Source organism: Phaseolus vulgaris, chromosome 7 (assembly GCF_000499845.2).
Source record: "Phaseolus vulgaris cultivar G19833 chromosome 7, P. vulgaris v2.0, whole genome shotgun sequence".
In the NCBI taxonomy this organism is placed as follows: domain Eukaryota; kingdom Viridiplantae; phylum Streptophyta; class Magnoliopsida; order Fabales; family Fabaceae; genus Phaseolus; species Phaseolus vulgaris.
The window spans coordinates 20,645,444-20,666,486 of NC_023753.2; the positions used below are offsets into that span (position 1 = coordinate 20,645,444).

At 31.9% G+C, this 21,043-nt stretch overlaps 1 protein-coding gene and 1 pseudogene across 1 annotated transcript; one reads left to right on the top strand and one right to left on the bottom strand.

Annotated features, from left to right (window-relative positions):
* Positions 1 to 7,665: 7,665 nt before the first annotated feature.
* Positions 7,666 to 10,014, top strand: LOC137828748 (protein PSK SIMULATOR 1-like). Its single transcript, XM_068635437.1, has one exon. The coding sequence runs from the start codon at positions 8,279 to 8,281 to the stop codon at positions 9,716 to 9,718; it is 1,440 nt and encodes a 479-aa protein (XP_068491538.1). The 5' UTR covers positions 7,666 to 8,278; the 3' UTR covers positions 9,719 to 10,014.
* A 10,868-nt stretch (positions 10,015 to 20,882) lies between these two features.
* LOC137830776 (small nucleolar RNA R71) lies at positions 20,883 to 20,988 on the bottom strand (annotated as a pseudogene).
* Between the last annotated feature and the right edge of the window lie 55 nt (positions 20,989 to 21,043).

Sequence of the window (21,043 nt, forward strand, 5' to 3'; positions counted from 1 at the left end):
TTGATTCAAAAAATAAACTTAGACTTTAACATGAGCCGACACACTCACAATTCTATAAGATCTTTTGGTCATAAGCTTCTATCAGACCATCTGCTTTGAGAAATATTAGACCGTCTATTGTGACTAAAATACAAGATCAACAGAAATAACAATTAAGGACAAAATAAACTCAATTAGAGAAATCTAAATTAAAACAATGAATTTCTTCACAATTACAGACCAATAATCTATGATTAAATCTTTAAAGTGTGAATCAAATTATACTCATCACATATACATGATTAAACGTGACTAATTAATTTTACTTGTGAAGGTTAATTATATTGAATATAAAAATGATTGATCTAATTTATTTCGCTACATTACAAATTTTATTTTCCTTGTGTTTTTATTTTCTTTATTTAAAAGAAAGAAAAAGAAAGAAAGTTGGTACACCCCTTTATCAAAGTTGACTTGTGTTTAACAACTTTGTCAAATATCTTTGGGTTGGTTCTAGGCCTAGAACATCTATATCTCGGTTTCATGCCTAAAACATCTTTAGTTAAACTCCATAGAGTATTTCTCACTAGATTTCACATCTTGAACATCCTTAAATCTTTATACCTTTAACATTTTTGGATTCACTCTATACCTAAAGCCTGCTTCGCTTAACTCCATGCATATAAATCTTTGGCTCAACTACACACTTAGAGTGTTTTAGTTTAACTTCACATTTTGAGCACATCTAACTTAACTAGAAAATGAGTTTCAAGATACATTCACTCGACAGTGAATCCAAATTACTAAAAATGAGTTATATATATATATATATGATACACTAACACTAAACTTATTGATAAATATTAAAAAATATTCACTACAAGAAAATTATGAAATAGAAACCAATTTTTAAAGACCAAAATAATTAGTTGCAATAGTAACTAAATTAGATACCATTTTAAAAACTAAATAAAAATTTAGTTTTTAAATTAGTTTTTATTACTATTAAATAGTTTCTAAATTGGTATCTAATTAGCAACCAAGATTTTTGCTACCAAATTTAGAAACTAAATAATTGATATTTAAAACTTGGTTGCTAATTGGATACCAATTTAAAAACTATTTAACAATAATAGAAACTAATTTAAAAACCAATTTTTTTTAATTTCTAAAATGATCTCTAATTTAATTATTATTGCAAGTAATTATTTTAATTTCTAAAAATTAGTTTCTATTTCATAATTTTTTTTTATTGTAGTGATTACATAATAAACCAATCAATAATAAATGAAAACTACTAAACTACTGAGTAACAACTAAAACTCGAGTTATATAGAAGTCAATGATAACTACTTAAAAATGAGTGATAACTACTAAAAAATAATTTATTTAATATAATAATTAAAAAATAATAATAATTACTAATTTTTTAATGATATTTAAAATAAAGTTTTATTCATCATAATATATTTCAAACCAAAACATATTTACACTACTTCTAGATATTCTAGAAATTGATATTCTGGCATTAGTGGTTGGACCGTAAAATATCTATTTTCAAAATAATTACTGAAAAATATAACAAGTACATTACGAAATAACCCTTTAGGTTATGATACAGAATCTTTAAACAATGAATGTTTTAATGAATTCGGTAATATGAAACAACAATTATATCTAAAATACATTAAAATTTTATTTAGTAATCCAAAAGAAGAGTTATATTGGAATTTGCCGTGTTAAATGTATATCAGATTTTGGCTGTTTCTTTTTTCACCTCCATGGTTTCTCTTGTTCCTCCATATTTCAGGTGAAAAGATTATTTTTGTTTTTAAAAAAAATACATTTTAAATTATAGAATCTAAGAGATATTTTCGAATATGAAAATACCTTCTGAATTCTATAATTCAAAAATATTTTTTTGAATTTTAAAATCCAAAATTTTCAGATCACTCATTGAAAAATAAAAAAATTCAATAAATAAATGATATTTTTGGTATTTAAAGAGTTACAGTGCCATCAAAGGCTATGAAGGTGCAATTGAGGTGAAAAACATGGGTGCATAAAGAAACATTCTTAACTATAGGGCTTTTTGGTTCAACAGTAGCCTTTTATCTTCTTATCGTCACCGAGGTCTTACCAGTAAGGCAGTTTCTTCCTGTACCACACTCTTATGCAAAGACAAAAATACCCTTATTAATTTTTAGAATCCCAAAATTATCTTTAACCTAATAAAATTCTGAAAAGTGTAGATGAGTGTCTTTCGTTCGTGCAGGCAGCGTCTTCGTTTGGTTCTTGGCAGCAGCGGCATGACACTTTCAATCAAAAGCTCATTCTCCTTCCAAATATCACACATCTTTATCTTGTGATTTAGAGTGTTGTTGACAAAAATAAGTAAAGTTTATTCAAGAGTATTCCAGATTTATAATTCTGGAAAACACAATTTAATAAATTCCGAATTCATAAATTCCCGTAATACATTATTGGATATGATATTCGGTAACTTTGAAATCTCCATAACCACCATCTTCTTAAAAAAAAAAATTAACTCCTACCTCTACAACCCAAACAACATTTTGGCAAAGTTGCTAACTCCTCCACCTTGCAACAATTACAAAGACCCTCCACAAACAATTGATATTCAATGATGAAGATGAACAGTGACAAAGAAAGTCTAGCACGGTGCCCCTTTTCAAATTATAGGTCAAGGTTAATTTTGAGATATTTAAAATTGTAGGGGTGCAGGAAGAAAAACCTCGGGGTGCAGGAAGAAGAAGCCTACCAGTAAGGGACAGCCGAAGAAGCCCAACTCGTTTAATTTAAAAATAAATGAAAGTAGTTATTGAAATGGGTAAGTAACTAACTAAGCTAAGGTAATTTGCATTGTATTGCACGTGGTTGTGAGTTGTGAGAATGAATAATTTGGTCTACCACGTGCCTACAATGATGATGACACACGTGCACATTATAGTTGATGAGTGGGGGGCAAAAGAGGAAAGGCAAAAGAGAGAGAAAGGGAAGAACATCATCTACCCCTTTCTTCTTCAGTCTTTGCTTATTCACCCTTTTTTTATTAAAGGAATGTCCACTCAAAGTGGGACACAACCCCTTCAATTCTGAGATACATAAACCTTAAATTAAAGAATATTATTTTAATTCTACCACTATTATTACATTACGTGCTCTTAATTTCCAAAACCACTCTTGGTGCCTTCTTAGTAAGGCACAGTTATGTCCCTATCAAATATTGGGGTAGAGAGAGAAAAGAGAGAGCAAAATGAGTGTTTTGTTTGACATCAAAAGAGACCCTTTCATTTTTTTCAAAATGTCTTTCAAATACTTTTATCATTTGCCTTCTGGGTCCTCTTTTCAACCATCCTCACCACTGGATTCCATTTTCATTTCAATTAAGCCTAGGGTTTTAATTTCACCATTACATACCTCTTCTCTCACTTTTGCATTCAAATCTTCCCCTTTTCTAACTATAATTAGTTTTTCATCAATCAACTCCACAGACAAAAAAAAGTGATAAGTAAAAGCTCAAATGGGGAAACTGTTCAAATTCAACATGGAATAGTACAATGAAGTGTAATGATATTAATTTTTTAAACTGGTTATAGGATCTTATTATAAAGGAATTGTGTTTACCACCTAGGATATTGTTCCCAAATTAGGAGCTTTTTTCAGGTTACTCTCACCCTTTTTGTTATTGTTTGAAAAGTTTATTCAAGGACTATTCTATCATAAAAATCAACTCAAAAATTCTCAAAAACAACTTATTTAACAATTCATAGAGAATCTAAACAACACAAATGATGAAACCAATTTTTCAAGAATTATGAAAGTGCCAATCACTAAAATAAATTCTAAAAATTCAATGAAAATATACCCAAAATATTTATTTATTTGACAATTAATCAACATCAACAGAAAAGACTGAAAACAATAATAAAAAAACATAAAAACAGCAGTTTATTCAATCCTAAGACTAATATGTATATAATATTGGCAAGAATGTATTTGGGACATAATTAATTAGCAATAGCAAGTGAACCATAATATTAAGGCTAAACAACTCGTTAACTTCAATTTTGGATTATAACAAACTTGGTGTGTTTAATTAATATACAGGGACATATCACATTTTTCAATAAGTATAAAAAATAAACCTATAGTCTATTGAGGACTGAAAAATGATTGTATATAGAAAAAATTGTGAATGATTTTGGTTGATAAGGTTAAGAATAGTTATAAATTAGAATTATATATTTAAAGGGTCCAACAAAGTGTATGATGATAGTGGAAAATGAATAAACTAATTTTGATTTGCAGGTGGAAGATATACACAGTGATGAATGAGATTTGCTGGAGCCGAAAGTATAGAAGACATGCTTAAAACATGTCCTGGCATTGACTTTCCATCCATGGAAACCCACCTCATGCCCCAAATTAATCCTAATGTTTCCATAGCTTTCACACTGATACGAGCTTTCATTGCGTGCAACTTTCTAAACCAAAGCTTTCCCTGTCCCACTTCTTCAAAATTAGTTCCAGTAATCAGTGAGGTTGCACACATGATCATACCAAACTTCACAGTTCTTCTTCGCCAATTATAGTATACATGCTTTGCACTGCATGTATATATATATATATATATATATATATATATATATATATATATATATATGTAGATGTAATGAATTCACATAGTAGCTGTTTTTGACCACCCTCCAAAAGAAAGACATTTTGCCCCATAATTTTTTGTTTGAGGAATTGGTGGTATTCGTGACATGCCAGCGTGCAAGCAAGCGAGACAGCATGCATGCTTGCTATATAACCCCACGCATGGTGCAACGAATATGCACCCTTTTGTGTGATTGATTATGAATTTGCAACGAATATGCTTGCTATATAGCCCCACGCATGGAACTATGGTAGCATGTTCGCATGAAATTTGTACCCCTAGCACACACTACACCTCCTTTTCGAACTTTCTTGGTGCATTGAATAATGTTGATGTGTGGTTACTTCTAGACTGCAACGTGTAAAAGACAAGCATAATGAAAACACAGAAACCTCCATTAATGGCTTAGGTGATCTGAATATCTACATATGGAATTAGTCTTCATAGAACATCTATCAATTGATTTCATATTTCTATGTATATATCAAATTGCAGTTGCAAAGGAACAAGTATATTTGAAGTTATTTTCACTAAATATATGCAAGTGATTATATATACTATCGTGAAACTTTTTCGTCTCCAATTCAAGAAGGTTCTCTCCCAATATTTAGGAAACCTCCTCAATTGTACATTACTATACATAAATCGTAATCCGTTTCATGAAAAATAATGATAAAGATGGGTCTGTAATGCTACCTCTTTCGTTAACCTACCATTTAAGAAGCTTACTTTTTTTATGCATCCTTTTCACTTTTTGCAGGGATTTGATGCTCATTATATTGTTAACCTGTGATTAATTATAAGTGTTGCACAATGTTTGGCATAAATTATTAAGGCAAAGATGTACTTGGGTACTTGGCTTAATCAGTTGAGAATCTAATATCTTAGATTGTGCAAATGGGTTCGTTGCATACTTACAAAAAGACAAAGTAAAATCCACATTCTTCGTTTTCTCAACACTCTCAAACTTATCTTCCCATTTCTCTTTATCGTCACTGATTGAGTCAGATTTATGAAGGCGACACTAAATCAGTTTAGGATTACAAAACAGGATTGACCTTATTTATTAGCCTTCTTTCACATGACACGCGTCACATTCAAGCTTGTAGTCATTGGATGCAAGAACAATTTGAGGTTTCCTTCCCCAAAATTCTCTTTAATAGGAACTGTATATATTAATATTTCTCTAGGATTTAACAAGGTCAATAATTTTGTGTTCCTTAACTGCATATCCCTATCCCTGCGGTGTGTCCACCTTGGTTTCATGCAATTAATGGATCTCATTGAATTGAGGGAGATATAGAATAAGATGGTGAGGAGGAAATAAATCTGATGGAGATGAGCACAAAGGCACAAGCTAATTGTCTCCAAAAGAAAAAAAAATCCATGTGGAGTATCCCAATAGTGTAATGTAAGGTTGTTTTAGTTAAGTTTTATGTTGGAAATTTTGCCCCATGTGCAAAAGTGAATGAAAGAATATAATAATAGAAGTAGCAGGGTGTGAGCAGAAGAGAAAAATTATTACAAAGTTAGAATAACTGAGAGGAAGGAAGGGTGAAGGAATACATGAATATGCTTTTTAAAGGCATCAATATCAATGCAGGATGGGCTCATGGCTGCTCATTCATTTTCCGACAACGCAACATACAAATCCTTCATTGCCCTTCCATTGGTTGGCTAAAGGTAAGACAAAGGTTGAAAAAATGAGCCTTTAATTACGACTCCATTTACTTTTAGCATGTATATACTATCTCCTAATTCCTTCTTCTCCCACTTCATCAAACTTAATTACAGAATATTGTCACAACCAATGAGACTCCCAACTGGGTATTCAAAAATATATATCCCAAGATCATTTGATGGCCTCCAATAACATATCCGACCAACACACCCTCCTCACTAACCATGTGATGTCAATGAGTGACCTAGTTCCCTAAGACCCTGCACCTGCACCAGATTATAATTACAAAAAATTTAAAATTCCATTAAGTTTATATGTACATGTTTCTACCACCTTCCTCCATATATATCTATCTCGCTCTCGCATAACTATTCCTAGTCAAACTTCATCCATTAATTATTCACACAAAGCCCACCACTCACACCACGCTTTCTGTTTTTAGCAATTGGCATTACTTGCTTCCAATGCACATAATTGTTTCATACAAACGAATTGTGTTCCAAACTAACTCATCATTCACTCATATACATCTTGAATATTGGATTCATTGGACAATCCAGATTTACATCATCCTTATATATGCAAATTCAAAATGAATATATATATTTTTGTATAGTTGTAAGATTTATCCTGTTATTTTGGTCTCAATAATGACTCAAGGAAAATATATTACAGGAAGTTAAACTATAAAGAGAAGGAAAATTTAACTGGTCAAACTGTCCAAGTGGAAGTAATATAAGGCACATGCATGCTAGCTAGCTATAGAATATTCTATGCCCATTTAATGTGTAGAATAATGATAAACACATAAATGATTATGTTGCGTTTCATGTTATGTAGAAATGATTTGCTTAATGAATTTGTGATTTTTGATTTTCATTCTTTGTAAATATGATGTGTAATGGCACCAAAATTATCGTCAGAGATCACTATATATATATATATCTACCTGGTTTTGTTCTCAATGATGATATGGCAATCTTAAATAATTGAAATTGCCATAAGTGAAGCTTGGACCATTTAAGAAATAGTATTAGTCAATGGAATTGATGAAGGAGCAATGAATACAGGCTTTTATTTTGACACTAGAGCATTTTGAGAGCTCATTAGTTATCACTCACTACTACCCTCTGAAATTTGGTTTTATTGCTTTTTTTTTAATTGGCGATGTAGGGTGCATGATGTGAATCGAAGTTCGTAATTTTAGGGTAATAATCTGATAGACGAAATGAATTGCTTTTACAACCACGAAAAAAAAGGGAGGAGCGAGGCACCAATAATGACATGGCCCTCAATCCTAAAAGCATACAACAGCATTGAAACAAAAGTGTTTCTTTGCATCCAAACATAACAGAAAAGTTTCATTTACTAACAACTACATAGTAGCAGTAGTAGTATATATCAATAATTCAACAACCAAAAGAGAGACTAAAGAACACACAGAGTAAAAACCAAAGCATAAAATCCCAACCCCCAATTTAAACACACAGAAAAGAACACATTGGAGGAGCTTCAAGCTTCATAAATCATAGTCACAAGTTAAGGCTCTTCCACGCGCTTCTGGAGCGATTGAATCTTAAACCAGAAACACACCCTCTGATGCAACAACCCATCACGCCCTGCCACTGCATGTGGTTTTAAATACTTTAACCACACTCACTCACTCTCTCTGTCTATATCGTTAATAAACACAGTGAGTCTCTTTGTAGCACCCACTCTTGATCAAACACCCCACGAGCCTCTCCACCATTTTAAATCCTCTTCTCCTTTATCCTTATCGCTCTGCACCAATACCTCCCCACTCCTCAATTATTCATTTATCTCTCCCACTTTTTCATACACATTTTCTCAAACACATGGTGCACGTTACTTTACTATAGCACAACACTCCACCCGCAAATCACCCAGAGGGGAACCTCACCTCAAACTCAACCATGGCCCTCGAAACGCTCCTCGTCAAGGTCAAAACCGCCATATCAAATAGCTTCGACTCAGTTCCGCCCAAGCTTCTCAAGAAGAAACCCTCGTTCAAGTCCAAACCAAACGTCGGCGTTTTGGCGTTCGAGATCGCCGGCGTCATGTCCAAACTCCTCCACCTCTGGCACTCGCTCTCCGACGCCACCATCGTCCGCATCCGAAACGACGCTGTCAACCTAGAGGGCGTGAGGAAGATAATCTCCAACGATGAGTCCTTCCTCCTCGGACTCGCCTGCGCCGAGTTTGCCGAGTCGCTCCGTGTCGTGGCGAACTCGGTGACCCGACTCAGCGCGCGCTGCGAGGACCACAACCTGCGCTCCTTCCAGCAGGCCTTCCTCGAGTTCGCGGACTCGGGCTGCGACCCAAAAGGGTGGGCCCTCCAGGGCCCAAAAGAAACCGAATCAAAGCTCAAGAAAATGGAGCGTTACGTGACGCTCACGGCAGCCCTCTACCGCGAAATGGAGGAGCTCACGGTTCTGGAAAGCGGCTTCAGAAAAGCTCTGAACCACGCTGACGCCAACAACGTTGGGAGTAAAGACCAGCAAAAACTCTACGAACTTCAGCAGAAGATTTTCTGGCAGAAGCAAGAGGTGAAGGATCTCAAAGAAAGATCCCTGTGGAGCCGGAGTTTCGACAACGTTGTCGTGCTCCTCGTAAGGTTTAGTTTCACTGTTTTAGCAAGGATTAAGGTTGTCTTCGGAATCGGTCACCGTATGCCTTGTCTGTCACGTACCTTGTCTACTTCGGCCACTGTTTATCCATCCGATCAAAACCCTAATGATTTTGTTGTTTCTGGGTTATTGGAGGAAAACTCAAAGTTTGATGAAGAGGTGAACGAAGATATGGAAAGTGGGTTTTTTGAGGCCAACTCGAAGCTTCTTAAACCACCGGAGAGCACGTTAGGAGCTTCAGGTCTGGCTTTGCACTATGCAAATTTGATAATAGTGATGGAGAAGATGATAAAGTCACCACACTTGGTTGGGGTAGATGCAAGAGATGATTTATATGGTATGTTGCCGAGGAGTATAAGATGGGGGTTGAGAGGTAGACTAAGAGGGGTGGGGTTTTGTGCTAGTGACCCTGTTCTTGCTGGAGAATGGAGGGACGCTTTGGGAAGGATATTGGGATGGTTATCACCTTTGGCACACAACATGATCAAATGGCAAAATGAAAGAAGCTTTGAACAACACAATTTGGTGGCCAAGACCAATGTATTGCTGTTACAGACTTTGTTCTTCGCCAATAAAGATAAGACTGAGGCTGCCATAACTGAACTTCTGGTGGGGTTGAACTATATTTGGAGGTTTGAGAGGGAAATGACTGCTAAGGCTTTGTTTGAATGCGCCAATTCTAATGGGCTACTGTTCAACTTGAATAAACCAGCTAATGAGATATGATGAGTTCCTTTTCTTAATCTTCCTTCATAGAGACTCCAATTTTGTCTCTGGAAATTTAATTTTATAAATGGGGGTTGCAGATTTTAGATGAACGGAACCGGTTGATCGATGAATATCAGGTCCTTCAGGTTAGTTTGTTTTGCTTCTCATTAACCCACCAGGTCTGTAAATGGAGTTATCTGTGTCTGTAAATGATATATCATTTTTTTAGTGACATCTACTTCAACAAATGAATTGTCCTTCTTCATCATCAATACAAATTCCTATCTGTTCAATTATAATTTGACCATAAAAATGTGTTATTGATTTTATATTGGCACTGGCAGAATTAATTTATTGCTGCTTTTTGTGGCTGCACCACCAATTCCTGATTCAGTTTGGGTGCTTCATGTGGGGAAGTGATAAACTACTAATTATACTCAATCTTTTCATATCTTGGGAAGCATTAATATCATATAAAAAAACTACCAAGAATGGACCCGGCTATAATTCATATACTTGAGTATGTACTAAATAAATAATATACATATATTTTAAGAAAAGGTTTTGATACTTCAAACAAAAGACTCAAAAAGCTGTTTTTATATAAAAAGAGAGAGTAGTAGCTTACAATTATTTTAAAGATATATGATATCTATATTTATCATAAAATTAAAATATTTATAAGCGTTGACAGAGCTCATTTTCTATGTCGGGCTGTATCTCTTTTAATTAAATAATGCGTTTTAAGAGTAAAATAAATTTTATTTGTCATTTTTTTATAAAAAACATTGCATGGTCACTCTATCTTCTTTTTTTTTCTCACTTTCAACTATATAATAAAAGTTGTGGTAGGTATGATTTTAATGATTATGAAAATCAATAAACACTATCCATGATAACTAAATGTGTGTTTAAAATAGTTATTAAAAAAATTAATGAATTTTCTATACATATAAACTTATTATATGTATTTTGTTAAAACAATTATCATAAAAATTAATAAATTTATCGTATATTATTAGATCATTATAATTTCACATTTTTTATAGTCTGATTACTACATCTCTTTCAATTTATATAACACATATATAATTTATTTATTGCAGATATACACTACAAGAAAATCACCAAATAAAAATCAATATTTACATACCAAAATAATTAGTTGCAATAGTAACTAAATTAGACACCATTTAAAAAATAAATAAATTGGTTTCTAAATTAGTTTCTATTACTGTTAAATAGTTTCTAAATTGATATCTAATTAGCAACCAATGTTTTAACTATCAATTATTTAGATTCTAAATTTGGTAGCAAAAATCGTGGTTTCTAATTAGATACCAATTTAGAAATCATTTAACAATAATATAAACTAATTTAGAAACCAAAAATTTATTTAGTCCCTAAAATGTTCTTTAATCTAGTCACTATAGCAACTAATTATTTTTTGTTTTTAAAATTGGTTTCTATTTCATGGTTTTCTTATAGTGATAGTTTCATTGATGAAAACAATTATAATATGCATCTTTTGATTTGATTAAATTATTGACCTAGGATGAAGACAAGGGAGCATGCATTATTTTTACTATTATTACTAGGATTTTTTTTTTTTGTTTTTTTTTCTATTATTACTTTTTTGGAAAAATTCTTGTCATATATTATCTAAATGGATAAATATTAATTATGTATGTAGTCAAGTTGTATCAAAGTGACACAATTTTATTGTGTTAAAGTCTTTCTAACCTCAAATGACTCTGTTTAGACGACGATGAATTCGTGTGAGTCACACGACTTCATAATGAAGTTGTGTTAATCCTAGACTTCATAATGAGGTCATGTTAACCCTAAACAACTTTGTTTTGCTAAAGAATTTTTTTAACATATTAATTAAAGTTGTGCTTTCCATTAACGACTTTTGTTGTTGAGGTTTGAATTAAAGTCGTGCATGCATTTACACGATTTCAGATGAACGAAATTAACATTAAAGTCGTGCAAAGTTGTATTTGAATTACACTGAAATTGTGATTTTTTTGCACACACAACTTTTGCTCAATATAAAAAATTATGTGTATTAATACATGAATTCATTTTTTCCCGAGGGAATTATAATGTATTTGTTTATTCTTTTTTATTAATATGGAATTGATTTTTTATAATACTTAATTGAATTGAACGAAATTATTGTGTGTTAAAAGAAAGAAAAAGGATAATATTTGTGTGATATTTGATGAGATTTTTTTTAAAGAATTAAATAGTTAAATGGGAAAAAATAGTTCAACATGTTATGTAAAGACATTTAATTAAGAGAAAGATAGTACATTTGTGGACATGTACTTTATACAAACAATTTCCTCTACTGTGACCTTTGTTCCAACAAATGAACATTTTTTTGGGCTTATTTGGAACTGCTTCATCCATTTCATGGATATAAGTAGTGGTTGGTCTTTCGGATTCTTTTTCTCGCATGGGTCAAATATCAAATTTGGACCCATGTATGGAGACCAATAATATTCATTTTGGACTGAATGGAATTAGACCTCACAAGCCTTAAAATGTTGTGGAGGTTGTAGATTGAGGCAACAAATATGGTTAGTTGTAAATGACAAAGGGGTAAACAACGATGATATGCGAATAATATAGTTTAAGCTTGAAACTCACCATAATCACACCACCACTTATTCAGTTTGATAGTGTATGACATATGTCGACGTTGAAGTTGGGGAGTGGATATCTCTTGAACATCAAATTTGAGTTTCGTCTATTATGTCTTTTGACATGACACATTGATGATTGTTGCTCACTTTTTCTCACAATGGAGTAATTTCTTCAGGATAACATGACCTTCTCGCAACATAGACTCTGTCTTGGTTTCTCGTTCAACGAACCATGAGTTTGTTCTTTCAAATGTTGTCTTCACAAGAGCACAAATGAGTAGTGATCGTACTCCCTTCAAAACAATGTTCATGCATTCGACTAGATTTGTAGTCATATGGTTGAAATTCTTGCCCCCGTTATATGCCTAAGTCGACTTTTCCAAGGATATTTAATCCATCAAAGACAATACTTGTTAGATTTCTAATCGCATTGCTGATATTTTCGTTTAAAAAGTTGGTTGTTTCATTTCATAAGCTGTGGCAATGTAATAAATGAAATGAGTTAACATGACTTTAGTTATTTTTATTGACGATCGATAAACATATAGTTTAAAACATACTCATGTTTATTAGTTGTCTCTTCAACTCATAGTTTTTGAAATATTTGTTAAAGTTTGATGCAATAGGTCAGATTCAATACATTGAGGCCAATCCATGTCCTTCCAAAGCAACTTTGGGATATTGTAATGCAGACAAAATGGTTAATCTTCAGTCAATTATGAGGTTAACATTTGGCTAAGACATGACATACACTCGGAGCAATTGGAAGAACAATATCATGGTTTCCTTTGTTTCATCTTAAACAATGGAAAAAGCGAGAGGAAATATTTTCTTGTTTCCATCTTGCCCAATTGCAGTCAATAAAGTGCCATGATATTTTTCGGTCAAGAATGTGACATCTACTTGCACTATAACTTTGCAATAGTTGAACCCATCAATGCATGACTTGAGAGATAAAACCACTTGTTCTCAGAAGACTTTGTTAGAAAAATTGCAACCATCTTGAAAGATGATTATAAGATTCATCCTAGTCACCGAATTCCATGGCTAAAGCCTTTTGTTTTGCCATCTATGCTTTTTCAGTAAGACATAAAATAACCATGATGATTTTGGATTTTTGCAATTAAGCATTTTATCATAATGGACAAATTTGCCTTAACCGAATTCACCAAAAAATGAGCCAATGTGGTTGGAGTCCAAATTTATGTGATCTTAACTAAGAATAGTTGAAAAGCACGTATGTGATGCTTCATTTTTTTTTATTTTTTTCCATTGTTGACGAATTTTGCAGAAAGATGCTCGAATGTGCCATTGGAACCCATTGTCATAATGAATGCACTAGGTGACATATTGGTCCATCTTTGATTCCAAGACCACAAGTTTGTAACCCTGGTAAATGAGAAATTGCTTCATTGTAGTCGTAGTAACTTCTTTTGTAATGAAACACATCTATTAAAATAACTCTAATTGAATACTTTTGTATTGATTTACTAAACGATTGAGCTTGTGTTCTTGATGATGTCACATTACTTCTTCCTTAAATTTGTATTACTTTTCATCTTCATTGAAATCATGAACCATATGTTTGATTATAGTTTCATCATTAGTAATCCTAGAACTTGCACCGACGTACCATGAAGCCATGTTAAAGTTCTTGTTGCAATGGGTGTTGCTAGATTGATGAAATTTGATCCAAGATTGATCAAATTTGTTAATGGAATTCCTGAGTGGGGAATTTGAGTTAACAATGTTCGTGCCTTGACAATATAATAACAAAGTTTGGTAAAGTTTGAGATATATTGGGGACATTAAAAATTTAGTTGAATTGACATTCACAATAATGCTTTGATTAATTGTTGTGACAAGTCCCTATAATAACCTAGCACAATGTTCAAACTTAAACCTAATGAATTGGTTGAATTCTTATACCACATGTTTTAATATCTGACTCACTTGGTGTTATTGAATAAGAGATTTATTTCTTCTCACAAATACAAATCACAAATGTGTAGGAATTCAATTTGTTCATCCAATTAACTTCTAATTCAAGTTTTGAAAATAAAAATAAAAATATAACAATATGTTTTAGTAACTAAAGCTCGTTCTTAATTATAAGTTAAAAAAATTAATTGAATTGTCCAATATGTTAAAATTAAGTTGTGTAAATGAATCCTAAATATTGTGTAATGAGTAATTTGTACCAAGTTCAAAACCAAAATTAAATGAATCCAAAAAGAAATTCAAATAAACTGAAGTCCTATATAAATATGACGACTTCTTCATTCTAAAAAAAAAGAAGTTTGATACAAATCATCTCCACAAGAAGATGACTAAGAACACAACAGACACTTCACAATTAGGTCAGTCATCTTAGCATACAAGACCAGGCCCCACCAAACCTTAAGTGAGCTTCAACAGAAGAACCTGACATAAACCAGAATATCAGAGGTTCTTCCTTCTAGTCTTTTCACAAGACAAGTTTATGCAGATAAATTGACTCACTTTGGGGGTGCAATTAGAAGAATAAAGCTAGAATATGGTGTACTTAGTATAATATTGGGCTTGTGCCAAACCCACCAAAAACCTAGCTTCTAAAAATCCTTTTCCAAAATTGTCCCTTAACCTAGTTTCTAGAAGATGTAGGCTAGCTTGGGAGGTACTCCACTTTGACCTACCTTCTAGAAGGTTTCTCACAAATGAAACCCCTACCCCTTCATCATTAATTGGGTTTTCTTTTTGCCCTCTAGAAGTGAACTGTCACACTTTACTTAACCACTTGGTTATGTTTGTGTCCAGTGAGAATCTTCTTTGGATTTTTCATCATATTCTACTTAAATAAAAAACTATATACAAAGTGCAACCCATAAAAATGTACAATTCAAAAATCAATTAACAAAGTTGTTCTTGGTTGCCACAACTTCTCTTTATTTGAACAGGTTTTAGGTTAACACGACTTATAAATAAATCATTTTCAGTTTTGAATACGAGATATTTTTATGAGAGATTATTATTTTAGTATTGGTACATGTTGCATGGTAATATTTTATTTTCAATTTTGTAATTATATGTCTAAAATATCATCTGCTAATTTAATTTATGTATGACAATAAATCCTTCATTTAAAAAAAAAAACTAATAAAAGTATGTTTTTAAAAGTAAACTTATGTATAAATTAATTTTAGTGCATGAAACAATGTTTGTCTGCTTATATTTTTCTCTATAGAATTGCTTTTAAGCAAGTATATTCAAACAAAATTTTAAGATAAGACTTTTGTAAAAGTTTCTTCAATAGGAATTGAGACTATAAATCATTTAAAAAATATTACCGACTAATTTATATTACATTTTTGTTTGAGGTTATGTAATGTTTTTTCTACTAATTTTCAGTATTATTTTACTATTTTATTATATATAATTAGGTCATTTTTATACCAATTTCAAGTCTTTTATTAATATTCAATTGTATGTATGTAATTTAGAAACTTTAATATACTAATTTTACGTAATATATATATATATATATATGTTTATTACTTATATATATGTTTATTATATATATATATATATGTTTATTATTTATATATATATATATGTTTATTATTTATATATATATATATGTTTATTATTTATATATATATGTAATTCTGTAATTTTTATATTACTAATATCAAGTATTTTATTAATATGTTATTATATATAGGTAATTGAGTAATTTTTTCTACTAATTTGAACTATTTCATTAACATGTTATTATATTCAGTAATTTTTTATACTAATTTCAAGAATTTTATAAATATTTTATTATATATATATATATGTAGTTTAGTATAAAGAATTCTACTAATTTGAACTATTTTATTAAGTGTTACACTACAAGAAAATCATGAAATATAATGAAATATAAACCAATTTTAGAGACAAAAAATAATTAATTGCTATAGTGACTAAATTAGAGACTATTTTAGAGACCAAAAAAATTTTGGTTTTTAAATTAGTTTCTATTATTGTTAAATGGTTTTTAAATTGTTATCTAATTAGCAACCAAGGGTTTTGCTACCAAATTTAGAATCTAAATAATTGGTAGTTAAAACCTTGGTAGCTAATTAGATACCAGTTTAGAAACTATTTAACAATAATAGAAACTAATTTAGAAACTATTTTTTTTTAGTTTCTAAAATGATCTCTAATTTAGTCACTATAGCAACTAATTATTTTTTGGTTTCTAAAATTGATTTATATTCTATGATTTTCTTGTAGTGTCATATTATATACTTGTAATATGCTAATTTTGCTTCCAATAATTTAAAGTCTTTTATCAATATCTTATAATATATGAGTAATTCATTAATTTTGTTTGTACTAATTTCAACTATTTTATTAATATGTTATTATCTATATTATGTAATATGTTAATTTTTTTTATACAAATTTGAAGTATTTCAGTGATATTTTATGATTATAAGCTTCCATTCTTATTTTGTAAATTGTGTTAATTATTTATTCCATTTTTCTGAAATATTAAGCTTCCATTCTTATTTTGTAAATTGTGTTAATTATTTATTCCATTTTTCTGAAATATTAAGTTAGTTACAATAATGTTTATCAATTGGATGACTGATTGTGTTATTTGTAGGTTATCCATTCCAATGACTACTCATTAGAGACTTCCTTCAGATATGTCTCTTTTACGTATCCAAAACAAACATGTCATTAAGGAAGTTTGGAAATGGAATGAAAGAGTTTTCTTTGTCTATGACGACATGTGATATGGTAACAATCATGTGAATTTTGTTGATCCACGTATTAAAGACACGATGAATGTTGCTAGATTTGGATACCTGTTGACCAGTGCATATATAGGCATCAACCATCATTTGATCATTGCTTTAGTGAGGAAGTGGAGAATAGAGACATATGTTTCATCTTCCACATAGAGAAACAACCATGACGTTAGAAGATGTGTTGGTGTTATTGGGTCTTCCCATTGATGGACGAAAACTTGTTTGGGTCATACCCCTAGAAAATATTGTCAAAAGAAATACAATAAGATTGTTTAGCCTAAACAATAACTTCCAACAACTTCCCGTGATGCATTCGAAGATGTTGTCGCTCAATATGCACAAGTGCATATCTTACCCTCATTGAGAGTTTACTCATGTTGGAAAAATTAGAAGATTGAGTGCATTTGATGTATTTATTATTATTGGGTGTTTTGAATAATTTTTCCAATTATAGTTGGAGTTTGGATGTGCTTGTTTGTCTATATCGTGCATTAGATCACAACACAGGCTTCAACCGGGACAACATTGGTGATTACATGTTACTCCTTTAGTGTTGGGTATGAGAACTCATTAAGTATCTGTCTCCTTCTTTTCCTTCCCTAACCGTAGACGAGATTGTCGTTGGACTTGGTTTTCCATTTGTAAAAAGGTATAAACACTACAACACATTTACTTTCCCCAAAACCCATGTACATGCCTACATTTCTAACTTCTCTACTAAACCCTTAAACATGATATTGCTTACTACAGGTGGTTAGGTTATAAATATGATATAAGGTGTGTTATGTTTTGTAATAAAGCTTACTCATGTGCAGTATCATATGATTTTCATAATAAAAGATGAGTAAAGACTCACTAGACAATCTTATAATGAAAAGATCTGATAGACAGTATAGTTCACACCATCAGATGATCATATCTTGGTTTCAGTATTAGAAATCACTAAAATGACCATGCACTTGAAATAAAACATTTAAAACAAGGAACATATAGGCAAAAAGTTAGTTCGAATGAGAAAAGATAAGTGATGGTTTGACAAAACTGATCAGACGATCTCGCAAGAAGGTCTCGTCAAATGATAAGTGCCAATGTGTAGTTTTTATGATTGAGAAAATTGAACACTTTGGAACTTAATTGTTGCTTAATGGAAGAAAATTACCCTAATCTGAGAATTATTGAATCCGATTATATATTTTGAACTATGAAACAAATGAAGAAATTTAATCTCAATTTTTGTGTAAATTCCAGATGAATATGAAGCATTGAAAGAAAGAAAGAAAAAAATTAATTGGATCATAAGAAGATTTAGCTCAAGCTAGAAGATTTAGCTAAAGCCAGAAGATTTAGCTCAAGCTAAAAATGTCCAGAGTTGATTAAAGGCGCAGTACTGATCTATCCTAGGCTAGAATTGCTAGCTCAAGCTAAAAGTGCACTAAAAGATCTAGCTTAAGCTAAATTGGCTAGCTTGAGTTAAAGTTCATTATATGAATTTTGAAACACAACTCAAAAGGAGGCGGTGGAAAATGATTCGATTTTTATAGAGAGAGATTAGTGAGAGAAGAAGAAGATATGATGGCAAATTTCATGAAGGTCTTCTTGAATCATGTAAGATATGGTGCGGAAGCTATGTATGAGTGTGTGCAAGATCCTCCTTAGAGTGATGTTGATCTTGAAGGTGCATGATAGGTATGATTATAGGGAGGTTCGGCCAGCCCAAGGAGATGTGAAGGAAATGAAGTTTAGAGCCTAAAATTCTAGGAGAAGCAAAGCTTGGCACAAAATGGCAGCATAACTTTACTCACAATAAACTTGAAAATACAAGGTGTAGGCTCCTCCTTTTATAGGCTAAGGAGGACCATAATGCAACCCTAATGCTAGCCAAATGAAATGTAAATGTGAAGCACATGGGTGCACATGGCACATGGGTGCACATGGCACATGGGTGCACAAATGAGCACATGGGGAGGGGTGTGTCTAGTTTTTATGCTCACCCCTCCATGGGCTTTCTAGACCGACCTTGGTAAATTTAGAGGTTTTATTAGAAACTCTAAGTTTACCTAGGTTGGTGTTTTAGGTGCCAAAATTAATTCTAAGAAAATTACAAATAAAGTTCCTATGCTAATTTTGACAAGAAATTAAAGTCTACTCTACACTAGAGTTTATGGCATTTGAACATGTAAAAGAACGTCTTCTTGGATCCTCTTGGCCATAACTCTATGGTTGGCCCAAATCTACCCTTTGGTGGGCTTGCATGTGGGCTTGTGCTTGGGCCTCTTCCATCAAGATACCTCTATTCTAGGAGAAGAATTTGCCATAGAGTGAAGATTGGAAGAGCTGTCATGAGTGGCTAAGTGCTTTCTAACTTGGGATTGAATGTAATCTACTCTGTTCAAATGTATTCTTGGTGATATATATATATATATAATGTTTTCTTTTCTACTTGTTCTTGGTATTTTCGTTTCATGCTTATTGCTTGATTCTATCTGATCAATGAAGTCCTGCTTTTGATCCTTAAATTTAACTGGAAAGTACTTTTAAGGATTTGAAATAGACGAAAATACTTGATAACTTGTAATGCTAGGAATAGATTTCAGGTTATTGATTGCATCAAAATTCTGTTCCTAAAGCTGGATGATTTGTTAAATATATGAGGAATCAGTGTTTGAGAAATTATCTTATGAATTTCATCTGTGAGGAATCAAGGTGAGATCAAGAATAAGTAGTTTTGAGTATTATATATTGTATTGTTAAAAAATACAGATGATTGAGATAGACACAATTCAATCCCAAGTATCTTTCTCTATATTTGATAAGTTAGTTTTGGTTTTTGTTGTATCAAACCCTAAATCTCTTAGTTACTTGTGAAATCTTTAATTTGGTTATGAACATGTTCTTAAAATTATTTTCTATACTTAATGAGTTTTATAACAGAACATCTTAATTAGAAATTTTCCCTGTGGGTTCGACATTCATACTTTAAAGAGTACTATATTACATTTGATTCGGTACACTTGCCGAGAAAAATCAACAAGTTTTTGGCGTCGTTGCCAGGGAACAATTTCTGTTAAGAATTTCTGAAGTATAACTTATTAAGTATTGTGAATAGTTTGTTTCCTTTGTGAATAGACAATTGTTTAGATATTATTCTTTTATCTTGTGCTAATCCTTGCTTGAGTTGTCATAGACACATGCTATTTAGAGGACAGGTTCCTGAAGATCAATTGGAATTTGATCCAAAAATTGAGAAGACAGCTAAAAAAAATCAGAGCAAGAAGAGAGAAGAAAAGAAGAAGCAAGGACAAACAAAAGGAGAATCGTCCAACACTCTCAACTCACACAATCAAAAAGAGTTACAAATGGATGAAAATAGGCAAAATCCACCTAGAAGGACATTGGGAGACTATGCTATGCAATAAGGACCGAGGCATTTCTCCAGCATAACCATACCTCCTACCACCAAATCATTAGAAATGAAGCCAACTTTTCTTAGCTTAATCAACACTCATCAATTCACTGGAATGGATCACGAAGACCCTTATACTCATCTATCCACATTCTATGAGTTGGTTGGGACCATGGGCTTCGAGGAAAATGATATTGAATCTTTTTATTTGCGTCTATTTCCTTTTTCACTTGCAGGAAAAGCAAAAGAATGATTAAAGTCACATCCAATCCAGAGTCTAAGTAGCAGGAATGATGTAGAAGAGAAATTCCTAAATAGATTTTTCCCACTCTCTCGATATATCAAGGCCAAGTCTGATATCTCCACATTCAGACAAGGGCCAGATGAACCTTTTTGTGAAGCTTGGGAACATTTTAAAGTGATGTTAAGAAGATGTCCAAATCATGGCTTTGAGGATATTTCTCAGTTCAACATATTCCACAATGGTTTGAGGCCTGATACTAAA

Excerpts from the sequence above, each read along its gene's own strand:
- LOC137828748 (XM_068635437.1), top strand. The coding sequence starts at position 8,279 with ATGGCCCTCGAAACGCTCCTCGTCAAGGTCAAAACCGCCATATCAAAT.